Source organism: Bombus pascuorum, chromosome 15, assembly GCF_905332965.1.
Source record: "Bombus pascuorum chromosome 15, iyBomPasc1.1, whole genome shotgun sequence".
NCBI lineage: Eukaryota > Metazoa > Arthropoda > Insecta > Hymenoptera > Apidae > Bombus > Bombus pascuorum.
Window position 1 is genome coordinate 2668927 of NC_083502.1, and position 16759 is coordinate 2685685.

At 38.7% G+C, this 16759-nt stretch overlaps 1 protein-coding gene across 1 annotated transcript in view; it reads right to left on the minus strand.

Annotated features, from left to right (window-relative positions):
- LOC132914970 (patched domain-containing protein 3) overlaps window positions 1–16759 on the minus strand; it is a 40371-nt gene that overhangs the window by 4529 nt on the left and 19083 nt on the right. Inside the window, exons 2-7 of the mRNA XM_060974534.1 lie at window positions 7140–7416; window positions 6582–6792; window positions 6052–6237; window positions 5528–5871; window positions 2278–2478; window positions 2070–2201 (exon numbers count right to left, since the gene is read on the minus strand). Of these exons, the coding sequence (XP_060830517.1) occupies window positions 2070–2201; window positions 2278–2478; window positions 5528–5871; window positions 6052–6237; window positions 6582–6792; window positions 7140–7416 (1351 nt within the window). The remainder of the gene's footprint in view (window positions 1–2069; window positions 2202–2277; window positions 2479–5527; window positions 5872–6051; window positions 6238–6581; window positions 6793–7139; window positions 7417–16759) is intronic.

Sequence of the window (16759 nt, forward strand, 5' to 3'; positions counted from 1 at the left end):
TTACCGATTGATTACCAATTCTTCTCGATCGAGTCACGATACCAATTACTAATGATAAATTCCAACGACCTTAAACCTTTGAGGCCTAGCCACGCGTGAAGATAAAAGCAACGTTCGCCGTGTAAATTATATTTGCGTCGATGGTGCGTGTAACCACCTTGAAATGGCACTTTCACCGCGTTTTCCAGCCGATGGTGCACGAGTGATCGCGGAAATGAGCAAATACCGTTTGCCGCTTTTCACAGACCATCGAAAGCAGCAAGAAAAGGGAAAAACTGGAATATGCAAAACGCGAGTCTTGCAAAAATATGCAAGACGGTATTATTGTTTATAGCTGTTGACAATGCCTCGGGAGAAAGTGACGAGGTTATGTAACGCAGCGGTGATCTAACGAATTAGCGACACTCTAACGTAACCCGGTACGCTTTTCTCGCGTAACCGGCGGCTACCACCGGACATCTGGCGTCTCGTCGGTTTCTCATCGAGTTGGCAAGAACCAAAGGAGTACACAGACGAAGTAACTCGATTCGGATCACAAGACGATCGATTTCTAATTTTGCCAATTACAGCTAAACGCTATCGCCAACGCGATTTGTCGATTCGTAACCGGTGTAAGGGATAGCAAGGGACTTGCTGGTGCATCGAGCTACAATTTCTAACTAATTTTAGAGACTCGACGACGGTTGGTCAGGATCTTCCGGCTTTCACGATCGAAATCGCCGGCGATTTACAACGACCTTTCTCTCGCAATGATCGTGTACCGACTTCTTACGATAAAACGGTATTCGTGAGAAGATTTTAGTTAAAGAAAGGTCTGTTCTAAGAGGATTTTTAGAGCGGCTACCTTTCGTAGAATGGAAATAAGAATAAAGCAGCGTTGGTGTAATGGCCCCAAGAGTCCGGGGTCCGGCCGGCCGTTGCTTAGCATAGAAAGTTCCGTGGCAAGCGGCAAATAAATGAAAGTTCAAATAAAACCAACGAATGATACGTTCGACGAGGCTCTGCCCGTGAAAGTATTCCGGGTAACGTCTTCTTTGGCGATTTAACGGACCCTGTTACCGTCGCCGCGTACGTGTAAGTAAACAGGATGGTTACATCGGATGTAGTAACCGAAATGAGTCGCAAACGATCGTCGAACTCTTACTTTTACCGACCACCGCGGATTCTTCAGCAGTTACGTAACAAGAAAATGCGTGTGTATCCATTTGCAGCTCCATTTCTCGCTCTCAAGCGTCGCAGCTTCTTCAGATGTTAGCCCTGAATCTCGTTCGACTAGTTTCGCTTGCTTCTTTCTTTTCTCTTTTTTTTTTTTTTTTTTTTTATTCGGAATTTATTTGTACACGTATATTAGTTTCAGACTTTCTTCTGCCTACAGTCTTCGTAGACTGTCTGATTTTGAAAATATCTAGTCCGAAATTTAACGTCAAGTTTACTTATACACATATATCAGTTTTCAACATTTTGTCTCCACCAACGCTCGTCTATTATAATATAATTCAGTTTCGCAAAATTACAGCGTTTTTTCCAGGGCCGCGTTTGCCGTGAGACGCGTTAGGCGCAAGAAGCTGGCATCTCGCTCCTTGTTAGGTCACGTTTAAGAACCACGTTGCACACCTAGGGCTTCCAAACGTATAAACGCGGCCCTGGTTTCTTCCTCCTTTAACCCTTTAACACATTGACTGCCACGCGTGTTTTCACTGAAATCTCCGTCAGGCCACGCGTGCCGCAGTACCAAGCGTTCTGTGCTAGGTACTCCCATCGATATTTTAGTAACGCGAGTAAATAATTTTTTTAATAAACCATTTTCGTATTACTTTTATAACAATTCAATAGTTTTATTATTTCCTCTAGACTCCTTTGCAAGTAGTCAAACAAGCGCCACCCGAATACGGGTGACGCGGTTCTACCGGAAACTTTGCTGTCACCCGAATACGGGTGTCGTGGCAGTCAACGTGTTAAGCTTTCTTTCGGCCATCGTCGTGCTAGAGGTCGCGGAACGTAGAGATCGGAGTATTACTTGGAGCAAGTTAACGTTCGAACAAAAAGAAACATGAGCGACAGAGACTTACAAGATTTGGAAAGAGGCTGCACCTTGCAGCACAATACGCTGTGCAGGTTCTTCTGCTCGCAGTAACCGCTAATGGCTACGCAACCCGTGAAGAAGGTCAGGTGGAAGACAAAGGTGAAGACCACGGCGAATCCTGAGGCAAACAAAGTAACAAATGATCCATTTAGCCTTGGAGTTATTGGCGTTTAGATAAATCGCGTGCTACGAACCTGAATAAATACAGAAGATCTGAACCGAGGGGAAAGGCGAGAGAATGCCAATAAAGAAAGATATCATGTCAGTGAGAGAAGTGATAGTGATGGAGACAGCAGCTTCGCTGAGAGTCGCAGCCATTCTTTCAGGCACCGGTTTCATTATACTGGTTCGTCTCCAGGCCGCCAACATGACGAAGGTGTCGTCGATTCCGATACCTGCAAACAATTCGATCGATCAGTTCGATTAATTGGAAATAGCGTCAGGCTGCTTGGTTGTAAATGAATATGAACGAGAGAAAAAAAAGAAAAGAAAATACAATGTGACACAGCTGAGTCATTGTGGGAGCGATTTGTCGGCGCAAACACCCCTTCGGTCGGTATAAAAACGACCACAGTGCCATTAACGTGATAACAAGGCGGCAGTTAATGCGTCGAGTGAATCAGAATGGCTGGCTTATTCGTGATTCAGCCTGTCTACATTTGGACGGCGATTTATAACCGCTAATAAACGCGTTTATTCAATTTCAAGCAAGGACGACCGATTTCCACACCATTTCCCGCGTTACCATCCAAACTTTTCCGTCGAACCATCCTTCGTTCGATGGATTTCTTTCGGAAATGCACGTTTTGCGCTCATCTCAGTGCGTTTAACATTGCATTTCACTCAGTTACCGGCCAATTGAACGCGACACATATATTTAAGTAGTGGAACATAGTAAATTTCCATCGCTTATCGTACTATTCCAATCAAATACATCGTTTGTTTTGGCAATTACATCCTTAGCTGTGCTTGGTAAGTTCCTTTCATTCTTACTCGCTTTATATTAAAATATTCCTTTTTAACAGCGCAGCGAAAGTAAAGTTAAAATTGAGAGGTCGATAGAAATGTACTGGTTATGTAAGCTACATTCGTTTTTCACCAGTCCATTAGACAATACTAGCCGTCGTACAAGTGTTTCCATTATTATATTAATTGCTATAAGAAATATTTATCTGGCAGCTTAAGAAGAACGTCGAATTAATCATCGAAAGAATCAACAACAACAGGCGTAATTACAATTAATCAAAGATTGTGTATACTGGGGAAAGCAACCGAGTCGTAACGCAATGATCATTGACGAAATTGTTGCAAAACACTGTTTAACAGCCCTCCTCGATTCGATCGACTGGCCACAGATCAGGGAAACAGGCTGGAATCGGCGAGCACCGGGTGATTTGCGTGAAAAGCGGAAGCCGCCGTCGCGACTTTTCCCTTCCGTCGTTACGCTCGTATGCACCAGCCACCAGGCAACCACGATCGTTGCACACGTCCGATCGGCTCATTGAGAAATCTTTCTTCTTTCTTTTCGAATTACCAGAACGCCAATTCTTATTGGAAATTTAAACAAACAAAATCCGTAGGATCCATTTAATATGAAAAAAATATATGAAATATTCAAAGTATAGTTCTCGTAAACTATCCAAGTATTCAAAAATAACTAAAGTATTCGAAAATATTGAAAATATAGCATTCGAAAGTATCCAGAGTATTCAAAAATGCCCAGATTATTCAAAAATGTCCAGAGTATTCAAAAATGTCCAGATTATTCAAAAATGTCCAGAGTATTCAAAAATGTCCAGAGTATTCAAAAATGTCCAGATTATTCAAAAATGTCCAGAGTATTCAAAAATGTCCAGAGTATTCAAAAATGTCCAGAGTATTCAAAAATGTCCAGAGTATTTGCAAGTGTCCAATGTATTCGCAAGTGTCCAAAGTATTCGCAAGTGTCCAAAGTATTCGCAAGTGTCCAAAGTATTCGCAAGTGTCCAAAGTAATCGCAAGTGTCTAAAGCATACGCAAGTGATCAAACTATACGCAAGTGTTCAAACTATTCGCAAGTGTTCAAACTATTCGCAAGTGTTCAAACTATTCGCGAGTGTTCAAACTATTCGCGAGTGTTCAGACTATTCGCGAGTGTTCAAACTATTCGCAAGTGTCCAAAGTATTCGCAAGTGTCCAAAGTATTTGTGAGCATTAAAGTATCGAAAGTATTCGCAAGTATAAAAAGTATCCAAAATATGATAAGTATAAAAATATATTATAAGTAATCAAAGAGATCAAAAGTATTCGAAAGTATCCAAAAGCATCAGAAGTACCACAAATACTCGAAAGTATCCAAGGTATCCAAAAAGCTCAAAGTTCGTCTGTCATTTCCGGAATCGATACTAAGTCATCATGAAGAGTATGCGAGTCACATTGAACTGTGGTTTCATTCGCACTTATTATTCTGAGAATTCGCACAACAATGAGTCGCTCATCAATCATTCACTCCGTATAAAATTAGTATTGCGGTTCTTCCGACAATCTGGCAAATTGAAATTACAACGAACATGAGTCGGGACTTTTTTGATCCGATTAAGAATTCTATAGGTCTTGAGTTGAATCCTTGGCGTTCTAGGTGCTATCGTAATTTTCTCAGTATTACGCGAACCGCTATGACATAGAATCTATTTAACCTACATCAGACACCTTGTATCGCAAACGAAAGTGCACCGAACGCCAATAAAGAGCTAAACGTTACTCTTTTGTCGGAATTCTATATATTCATCTGCCGATGTACCTACATCCAAAGAATACTAATCAAGTACCATTCTATGATCTTACTCCATCTTGGCAGAGGAAAGTTACGCACTTCTTTCTTTAACGTTTCGTGTACAGAATTATCAGGACATTCGGTAAATAACGCAATATTGTTCAACAGTTGAGTCTAAGAGGAATAACATAGCCGTTATTACATTATCGGAAATTTGAATACGTAATTTCACAAATAAATGGTAGAGAAATTTTTTATCATCGATCAATCGTCACGCATCTGATACATTTTTCTGTTTGTCCAATATACGAAAACAAACTGTCGTTAGACGAGAGCTATGTACGTAAATAAATTAATATAATATAGAATATAATAAATAGTAAATAAATATAAATAAACCAACTGCGTAACTTATGGAACCACCTAATATTTCGTTCTTCTCGCACTTTCACTCCGGAAATTCAATGTTCAGGTGTACCCTGAAGAAGCGAACTGTAACGTTCGCGAAGCGCGTTAACGCAAGAATGCCACTCATAATACAATCCTCTTCGTAAAAGTCAAGAGCATGACATCCATCGATCATCACGAGAGCTTCAAATCTAAAATATCTGTCTCCTATATTTTATCAAATTTATCATCTTATATTATATCGCTACTTTGCTCTACAGCAAGGCATATTCGCGTCCACTCACCGATCATGAGGAACGGTGCAGCCAGATTCAACCCGATGAAGTCGACACCTAGGTATATGCAGAGACCAAACGCCGCCACAGTGGCCATTGCCGCAGAGACGTTTCCAAGAAGTCCCAACCAGGGCTTGCTGCGTACCCAATCGGTCATCATGCACGTCACCACAGAGAACAGAGCCATTAGGATAAACGTGCTCGAGAAATAAGGTACTATGGTCTTAGTGTTCTCCTCCAACTCCAGTTCCAAGGTCCTAGAAGCGAACCTGGCGGTAGCGATGTGCTTGAACACGTTGTTATCCTCCACTTCTCTCAGCGTCTCAAGAAACGCTTCTTCCCAGGCTGCTCCGCTATTTTCAAGATGCAAAGGATTTTAGATATACAGTGTGAGTCATAGGATCAGGATATTCCGTATGCTCGCGATTTTGCCAATTTCTTACGTTCTCTTCTATACCTTTAAAATGTTTGTAATATATTTAACAGCAACAATTGAGTACGTATGTAACGTGGAAGCTTGGACACGAACTTACATCGCATCCTGGCGAGCATTGTCAACTGTGAGAAAGTAGGCCAGCTGCATGGAGGGTACAGACTCGATGATCAGGTCCTCGTCGATCACGCTACCTCCAAAATAGACTGGTAACAGGTGAATGTCCCAAGTGACGGGGTTCAATGTCACGGGGAACGTCAGGTTCAGCTCCCTCTTTTCCACATCCCTGCAAAGTGCTACCGACTACTTAGACCCTCAAACACACCGATTAATCTTAAAAATATTCTTCTAAATATTGTTTTTCACGAAAGATGACAAAATATGCAATTGTATCTTCCTGTTTTGAAAAATATCTCGAGCTTGTACAAAGTATGAACGATTGTTATTAACGTAGATGATTTTCTGTTTCAATTTTACGTTCAACATTTTCTTAGAACATTGTAGATCTTTCTGACATGTTAAAATAAGGGAAACATCGAAACTTAGATATTTGTCCTAGCAAACACATAAAGATCTGTTGCTTAATGAAGTTAATAATTAACGATGCCACGATTCTAGCAATATACTTACTCTATGACGTGATGTAGGTCGAGAATATCGTTGTTGAAGCAAGTGTCCAACCATTTGGCACAAATCTGACTATAAGTGAACTCCTCCCCTTCGTAGATAGCTTTCGTGTTCCTGATCATCTTGTCCAACTGCCCGAGTTCGTCGAACACCGCTGTTCTCAGCAGATTATCGTTTCCATCCTTGGATGTGATGATCACGTGGCCGAATCGACCTATTTAAACCGACAAATATTTCACGAATACGTTTGCGAGTAATTAAAATTCGTACGAACAGCGATTTGGCAGGGAAATTGAGGAAAAGAGAATTTAAAAAGTAAAATGCGTAGGGAACCAGGCGAATGGTTCCAGTCAGCAGTTGATTAACAATGGCTCGATGAAACGTGAAAGTTCTCAGACTATATAACAACAAACTGTACTCTGCACAGCAGGTTAATTCACGCAGCATGAAATTACACACAATACAAACAAGAAACAGGAGGAGTTGATGCACTTTCTCCTTGAACTTCGTCGACGTATTTTGTAAAAAGTAATTTGACTGGCGTCGGTAAATCTGACTCACCTGGCCTGGTAATGCGACCCAGGTTAAATTTGTAGCTGTAATTGACCTTAAAGTATTGCTCGACGATCGCCCTCTCCATTTTGCTTGGTCCATTTGTCGGAGAAAACAGATACTCTGGATCTATCTCGTAATGGATTCTCTGGTATCCGGTGAAGCAGATGCAGGCAACGAGAACCGGAACTATCACGAAGTAACCGGGATGACGACCGACCACCAGACCCAATTTGTGAAATGCCCGGTTTAGGAAATCGTCCACGCATGTCAGATTGTTCCACATCTATGCAAAGCATTGACAAAGCTACTTTATATTTATTTCATGTATCTATATAAATATATTTATTTATATATTATATATTATATTCTATATTATTATATACTGTTACATTTATATATATACATATATTTATTTTATATTATGTCTATATACACTGTACTATGTAAATATATTCTTTCTCGTTGTATTTTTTTTTTAATTTCATCATATACTCTTATATGGAGTAGTCAATGCATTTTTCTTATCCCTTACAAGAAGATACCAATGAAATTTAACCAATTTATGAATTAATTTAATGAAATAAACGATTAATATAGAAACTGTTACAAGTTATAACATATCATCTATTACAATTACTCCCACACTATTCCAACTGTGTATAAATATAAACTATGTATACAGGGTGGCACAATTGAGTAAAGCCACCTAAGTGTCTCTTTCATTCGGTTGTGATAATGGAAAAGATACCTAATTTAAATGGTATCGAAGAAATTCAGGAAAAACAAGCTTGCAAAACACAAATATTCCTACAGGACGTTGGTCCCTTGATGCAGGACATTCAAACTGTTTATAGAATACTTTTTACGTCATCACGACACGAACAGATATTCAGGTGAACTTGCTTAAAAATGGCCCTGTATGGTAAATATACCTGTATGGTATATATCTAGAGCAAGGACGATTGGGTAATTCTATTCAAAATACAGAGAAACAGTAAAGATGCCTGGAATTTACTTTGTAAATATAGTATTCTCCGTTCGTGTTGTGTAAACCGTATAAAACGGCAGAAGTACCATCAGCAAAGAAATAACGTTCGTAACCTGTCCATTCTATTATAGTTGAACGCGTTGTACATACAGTTGAAGATTGTCATAGCGGTTAACAGTAGTTCCGAAGGAACTGGTTCTCAGACGTGCACGGAGATAGCGATCGATCAACGTTGTTTGAAATTTATGACATAATTGCCATAACTGCAGAGCGGTGCTTTCAGAAAACCGGGGAAAACGATAGAAAGTGGAGCGAATTGTTTGTTCCAGCGCAAGCAACGAATACGAATATTAACGATAGACTATTTCGCAACGCGAGGCAAGAAATTAGGAAGAAATAAGTGGAAAAAAGAGCGTAACGCAACGTTTAAAGGAATATTTCGAATGCCAGAGTACTATTACGATCTCCGATCAGCCATGGCAAAATTACAGGTTGCGAATGTAACTCCATTGAAACGGCTACTCGTTTGTAATCGATGCTTTTTACACGAGAACATAATCTACGCTCGCGTAAGCGATTTCTGAAAGAAGCAGCAAGAAACGCTAAGAACACAGAGAAAGGTGTGATTAAGAGCACCTTAAGACAGTTTGAGATTGATACAAAGTCTAATTTTTCTAATTAAGGAAGGTTAAAAGGGCAAAGGTATAATTAGTTTTTCTATTTCACACGTGCAGAGTAAATTAAAGGTCCAATGAGTTGTTGTACTTTATTTGGTCTTCACGATCGGCTCTTCGTAATTTTGGAAAGATCTCTCGTCACAATATCGAGATATTGAAGATACTGAAGCGTTGCTAGTCTCAATAGCAGCTGTACCTTTGGTGTCTTACAAAACTTTGTCAACTGGTAAGCTACTTTCGAAAGGATCTTATAAATTATCCTCGTTTTCAACTGTGTCGTATTAAAATATTAATTTCCTTTACTCCTTGCCATATCCCAACTTAACTTTACTGTCCTCGGCCTGTCGAGTGACCGGTTACAAAATTTAATTTAAAATTGTGCGTTCATCGTTATTTCTTCTGTTCGTCTAACTTTATGTACATTCTCATACTAAGAAAAATTGAGAAATTGGTTAATCAGAAAATACAAGAATTTTCACAAAGTTAAATGGACAACAAAATAACGATGAACGTACAATTTCAAGTTAAGTTTTGACCGGACCTGGCAAGGTTAGCGTTAAGAAAATAAACCAATCGAGCGAAGGATTAGGGGGACTGAAAAACAAAAGCAGAATGTTTGACAAGACGAATAAAAAATTACGTAGACGATTGTTATTGTGCTCGTGACGCAATGGAAAAGCACACTTAGTGCAATAACGCAGACATCCGTCTCTGCTTAAGTACCCAGTCGTGTCTCAAACTCGAGTTCAATTTTAGCGATGAAAATCGCACACATCCGTTCTTCTCTGTTTGGTCCAACCAAACTACCACCATCGCCGCACGAAATTCACATTCACTGCGCATTATCGTCATCATCGTCATCATCATCATCATCATCATCCTTGTAACATAGCCGAAAAAAACAAAACAGGGATATATTAAAAATTCTAAATGAAAAGTGGGTTAAGCGAATTCGACCAAAGCGTCATTGAAAAACAGGGCGTAAAAATGACGCACGAAACTTGACCTAGATCGGCACAATACGCGCTTAGCATAGCGAAATGATCGTCAGCTGTCGATTCTTCGGATTCGGAACGGGATTGCGGTAAGTCTGGTTCAAGATCGAAGAAACGGGCCGTCACTGTTTTCTGGGAAGCTCATTGACTCGCAACTCGTCTTACGTCAGATTCTGCCCAGCGAAAAACACAAACACGGCTCCTGCCGGAGCGTCGACCTCTGCCGTCAGCTGACCAGACTCTCCAATAAAAGTTTTTGCAATAATGGAAAGTCCATTGAAAAATCTCATCAAAACTTTTAATCGAATTCTAAAAGACGCTAAAATCGACTGAATCAATTCCTTGAAAGGAACTCCTTCAATGCGAACTCTGCAGCCACAGTGTATTAAGTCACGCTTATCAAACTTTAGAGCAGAGACGTCAAACTTATCATTTTTACGTTATTATATTAAATCAAAGTGCAACTCAAAGTTTACCTAAACTTGGGAAATTTATTTACTTAAGAAATCCCTTTATCGAAGTAAGAATTCAAAGCTAATGAAAGTTCAGCTCGCGTTTAACCAGTCAACTGTTGCGACCTCTTTGAAAACAGGGCACCTGGAATGCGTAGTAAAGAGTAAGCGTTGACGAGTATACTCGTCGAACATGCGTGGCTGTTATAATATAGAATTAAGTCGTAACGAAATGACTGTTTTATTTTATTACTCACGGGGCTCGTCATAACACAAAATACTGCAATTTCTTAACGACGAGTATACTCGTCAGAAACAGTTAACTGGTTGACCGAAGCTTGGAAAATTTATTTATTCGCGAGGATCGATTTATCGAGTTTCTTAAGTTCACAAACTACGAGTCTGATAGAACCTGATCCAAGTCAAATTTAATGGAAACTTGAAAAATTCATTTTTCCGACTTTCTTCTTGTTTCTACCGTACCGCGAGAAAGAAATTACGTAACATCACGAAGCTTGCTTTCCAAATAATGGCAAAGCTTCGCCGACTGGTTTCTACCCGTGTGAAAGTTGCGCAATCGTTGTTAATTAGCCTGATTAGAGCAGGATTACGTCGGCCAAGTTACGATTTCATTGGACAGCTGGAACAAAAGGTTGGCTCGATTGTTACGCGACTGTTATCCAATCGTTGCAGATCGAATAAGGAGCTGTGTTACCCAATGACCGGTCGACTGACTACTTTCTCCGTGACGAGAGGAGAAAGATGGCCATCCAGATCGTGAGATCTGCGTACACTACGCTTCGAAACCACGTCATCGAATCACCGATGAAAAAACCAGCTGGAATCGAGTGCAAGTGGTTTTAGAAAGTCGTTCACGCTCGAATCCTACCGTGTCCGGAGCCAATGTCCTTCCGTTTCTACGGATAACCGCGTCCACGTAGCTTTCCAATCTTATCCGTGAAATCTGCCATCTTATTTCCATTCAAATCACGGTTTCCGTAATTATGCGGTCTAGTGACACTTCCCCATTTTCACTCTTCCACTCAAATCTCCACGATGATGACAAATTTTCTTCAAAACTCACGCTTAATGTTCTCGCGTGATCTATCAAAAGGATTAGGTTTGCCTCTAGGCTACTTATCGCAACTACACCTCCAAATTTTCCCAAATAACTTCTCTCCCAATCTCCTGTGGTTCAATGTGGCCGCTTCTAAGAGCATCTTCTTCGTAACTTCAGTATAATCTTCAGTTACGTGACACCCGTTGCATCATAGGATTGCGTATTTTAGAGATTTCGAAAGAAGATATAGATGACGCCGAAAGCAACAACATACAACGTTAAGTAGATGTATATCTTCTCTGAAAAAAATTAGAGTACGAAACGTTATATAGATGAGATCCTGGGGAAGAGACTAAACCAGCGTGCACAAGAGCCAACGAGAAAGGGTAGGAGGAGGCACTAGACAGTTGAGACAGATGAGATGTTAAGGAAGAATGCGCGGTATAGGGTTACGGTAGCATGTATGGGGGCTGATGATCCAGAAAGAACGAGCTTCTTCCTGAAGAAACAATGACGAGGACATTGATCCAGAGAATGTAACAGGAGACCCTGATCTACAGCTACCGGTCTATCCAACCACTCCAGTGTTACATGATCTTTTAAACTACCGTAATGCTTCTTTAATCCTGCCATAGGCACAAGTGCCACTTTTTATTCGTCTGTTAAGAAATATGAAAAACTAGACTGCGGTCTTTTATGCAAATTTATATATTTATCCACACGATTAAAGAATAAGTACTTGGAATTAACGTGTTTTGTTTTTACTATTGAGCGTCATAACGAGAACTCTATTTTAGGTATTTTACACGTATTTATATTTTGTAGCTTTATACGTATTGTATTTTATAGTTGTGTAGATTGTACGCATACTGTGCACATTTTTGTATCTTTAAATTTCTCATAGATGCATGAAAATCCGCGATATAATGGACAATTAGATAATGCATTAGAAGCTACGAATAATACAATTGTGTGACTTTTCTTTGTTAGTCTTATAAGAAGGCTGAAGAAGTTTGTCTAAATTTGGTTTAGATTAGCTCATATTAAAATTCAGGTCAGGTTCCCATAATAAAATTCTCCTCTGTAGATTCTTAGGTAATCTTAGAAAGTGATACCCATGTAAATTTCGTAGGGAATTCGTAGGACTGATCTGATCTAGGCTCAAACATAGAACCTTAATCAATTAACCTTGGTTCTTAATTATCCCTTCCTCCGTACGTGCACGCTATTAAAAATCCCACGTTTTTAACAGGTTTAATAACATGTTTTCCATTCTGGCCTTTTCCCCACGTGTGAAACAGTCCGATAAACTTGCACCAGATTGCCCAATTGACCAGAATGTGGATTGACCAACCGGTGTGGTAATATATTGAATAATAATCGTTGGTTTAAGTCACAATGTCGACAGCGATAAAATAGTTAAGCGTATCAAAGGATTCTCAAACTTTCAACGCGACAAATTGGCCACAGCAGTCTGTGGCCCGTAACGCAATTGAAGTGGATAACCTCCAAGGGAGATGATTTTTTACAAGTAACGAGCAAGCAAGAAACCGTGTGTCATAACCTTTCCGAAATTAAATTAATTAAATTAATAACCGTATCTTTATTGCTGCCATTCGGACCGTACTTCGCGTCGATAGTGTCATAACTTAACTTTTACCAACTTAACCTTCTATGTACAAGATGTTTCATAAGAAGTAGGCAATACATAAGGGTCGATAGTGTCATAACCTAACATTTATCAACATAACCTTCTATGTACAAGATGTTTCATAATAAGTAGGCAGTACATAAGGTTCGATAGTGTCATAACCTAACATTTATCAATTTAAACTTGTATGTACAAGATGTTTCATAAAAAGTAGGCAATATTTAAGAACCGACAGTGTTATAATCTAACTTTTATCAACTTAACCTTCTATGTACAAGATGTTGCATAAGTAGGCAATACTTAAGAACCGACAGTGTCATAACCTAACTTTTATCAACTTAACCTTGTACGTACAAGATGTTTCATAATAAATAGGCAATACTGAAGGGCCGGATTCAGCGACTGAAAACGATCAGAAAGATCTGTATGAAACGTGTGTGTTGTTTGTATACAATATAATTTTCTCTGTCGCCACTAACAATTAGGGTAAATGATCGCACTGTAAAAGATGGGATGCCACGTATATATGCTTGAAATATATACCAAACTTAATTTCTTTTTAATCTTTCGATGTACCAAAGCACAAATTATTACATTACTGCCGGTCATTGCCGGGAAAAAAGCATCTCGAAAGAGTTAAATCGCGTGACGGTGTTTAAATGCGATTGTCTTGCATACTTTCACCAATTTTTTTGGCACTTTCGGTGAAACACTCGTTAGCTTCCGGTCGAAGTAATTACGGTCTACATGCGTTTATATAATCTTAGGTTGCATGAAGAAGTATGAGGATAATAACGTGGTTTTTCCAGGCCTAAGCGACCGACATTATCGAGTCTAAGCGAGTCAGTGGAATTTCGTGGTAATGAATGGTCGCTTGAAGAATGACTAGGATAATGGCAATGATCCCTCGTAACGCTATTTCATCTGAGACGCTAGTCACGCCAGATTGTGATGGGAATGTCAAGTCGGTTTCGCTTCACAGGCCTTGTGCTCGAAATTTACAGCGAGCCGTGTCCCTATGTAACCATCGTTGCCCTTTAGTGAAATTTTATACTGAAATATTATAGTGCGCGACGTATTTAAATCCAAAATTTAGAAGTATCTCGACGAATATTTGAAGTCTGACGAGACAAACATAATTGAGAATAGATTTCATATATTAGACGATCGAGTGACAAAGGTCTAAACGTCAACGTTTAATCGTTTAATCCGCAACTTGTTCCATTAATCGGTTTAATTTTAAATTGATTAAAAAACATTCGCATTATCGGAATCCTGAATAGAAATTTCAACGATTTGATCAATACTTTTGTCTACTTTTATTCTTTACCATTTCTTCCTCCGTCTAGATCCTCCAATTTTATGAAATTCGGAAACGTCACGGTATTTTACAACACCAGCACTCTGCTACATCTTTTGTAACGAGATAAAACAACAACTTACTTTAGCTACGATTTTTTGAAAATAATGTCGCGTAAAATGTTATTTCGCTGCTCGCCATTTATGGTGCATTTAAAACTTACTAAATAAATTTGTACGTATGGTCCAAGCGTTTAATCTTGCTAAAATTCGGGAAATAAACTTCGCGCCATCCCTGAACCTGCTTAATATACACAAACGAAGATTTAATAGCATTAAAATTCGGAGAATAACAGATACCACTGCCGCGTGATTTTATTTCTGACCTACACCGATCTAAGCGTATCTAATTATGTTTCTGTTTGAACTTGCTAACTATGCAGAGTCCTATGCACAATCTAATTACGTACAATCCTAACTTAATTTATTAAACGAACTACTTGGATGCTTCTAAAGTGAATCGGATTAAATTTTGAACCGAGCAACTTCGAAACTTGACCTGTGCGAACAGATTGTATAACAGCGAACCAACCAACACATGGATCGACAGGGAGTTGGCTTTATCCGTGATTTGGTAAATTATAAAACGACACGAGGATTCCCTGGGACGAAGATTAGCCTGTTCGAAGATCAATGTCTCATCATCGTGTCAACCGAAAGAAACGGAATAAGAAAATTGCGATGGAATCATGTCACTGCGACATGGCCAAGCGATCTGTGCCAATTTCTCTTTCCAAAATTAGCAACTCTCGATTCGCTGGATTTATTCCAATAGTGTAGTAGCAATTTCTACTTAGGAAAGAAGTTATCATCAAAAAACTGCAAAATGATATTATGTTCGAAGCTGGTATATTTTTTCTCCACATTCTCTACAGACTGGATGATCTCAGAGCTCTTGGTTTAAACAATTCAAACGATTAACAAGTGACTTGAATATTTTATTGTAAAAATAAAAGAGAAGAAATAAAAATATATTGTCCATTAACTACAATTCTGAGTTTCTTACCAAGACTTCTTGTGTAATAAGTGATCAAAAAATAATATTCCTAGACTGATAAATTACAAGTTATAAGTTACATAACTTCTCTTTCATAATTTCTTCTGAGACATAATAATTAAGTAACTTGTTAACTTTTTAGTCTATGTGGAGAATTCCCCTCGCGTTTTACCAAACTTATTACCATTGTATAAGAGTATTTAATAATGCTGTAGTAGCATCTAACTTAGGGCTCGTAAACTTTCATTAGTAATATTGGAGTAATTATGCAACAGGCGAAAGTACAAAAGCTTCAAGACGGAAGATACGTAACATAACTGTACAACAAATTTTTACATACATATTGTATGAGTGCAAGAATGCGCGGAATGTACATAATGTGCAAAAATATAGAAAATATCCAAAGTATAGTACCTGTACAAAATATCTAAAGTATAGTATCTATACAAAATATCCAAAGTATACTACCAGTACAAAATATCAAAATTGTAGTAGCTATGCAAAATATCCAAAGTATAGTAGCTATGCAAAATATCCAAAGTATAGTACCTATGAAAAATATCCAATGGTATGGTATCTATGCAATATATCGGAAGTATAGTACCTATTATAATATTCAATGAATGAAATGTTCTACTTGGTTTTGATTTATTTAATTAGATTTATAAAAATACCCGTTTGCATAAAAAACCGCAGTGTAATAAAACGAAACTGTATCGAAACTGCGACATTTCAGCGAAGATTTTAAATTGCTTCCTCTAAGCTTAATTTTCATTTGCATTTTATTTCTATTTTATCAGTTGTATTAACAAAAATATGAATTTGCGTAAACGTCAGCAATCTAGGAAAAACATACTACGCGTTATCAGTGTAAAGATGACGAGATAAAATCAGACGAATCAAAGGTGCACATGGCCGAGAACGAAAGTAACGCTTATAAATAATAAAATGGAAAATGGTCGGCCACGGTATGCTTTCTCGTCGACACGGTGGTTGCCCGCTAGAAGAGCCGCTTAGCACGATGCCTCTCGGTTTTCATGGCTGGATTCAACGAGTACGCGGCTCCATTTTCACGCGAGGGGAACAAAAAATGATGGAAAAATGATGGAAAAATGAGTAAACGACGCGTGGACGGAGTACACTATCGTTCAAAAGCATTCGAACAGCATTCGCTTATTTTTCCCAAGACACTGATTATCGAGAACGATTTGGTCCTTTCTAATCGTCATAATTACGTATAACAGTATACTATAACCCGGTTAAATCAATTTGCAAAAGTCAATATGTAACAATAAAATTGTCCTTCGTAATTGTCATACCGTATAGAACTATTTTGTTACTCGACTATCTGTTTCTCTTCAGATTCTTTAATTTTTCAATTATAAGACAGATTAAGACGGGTATTCTAAACAGACAGACAAACTCTTCATGTTACTACAACCAGTGA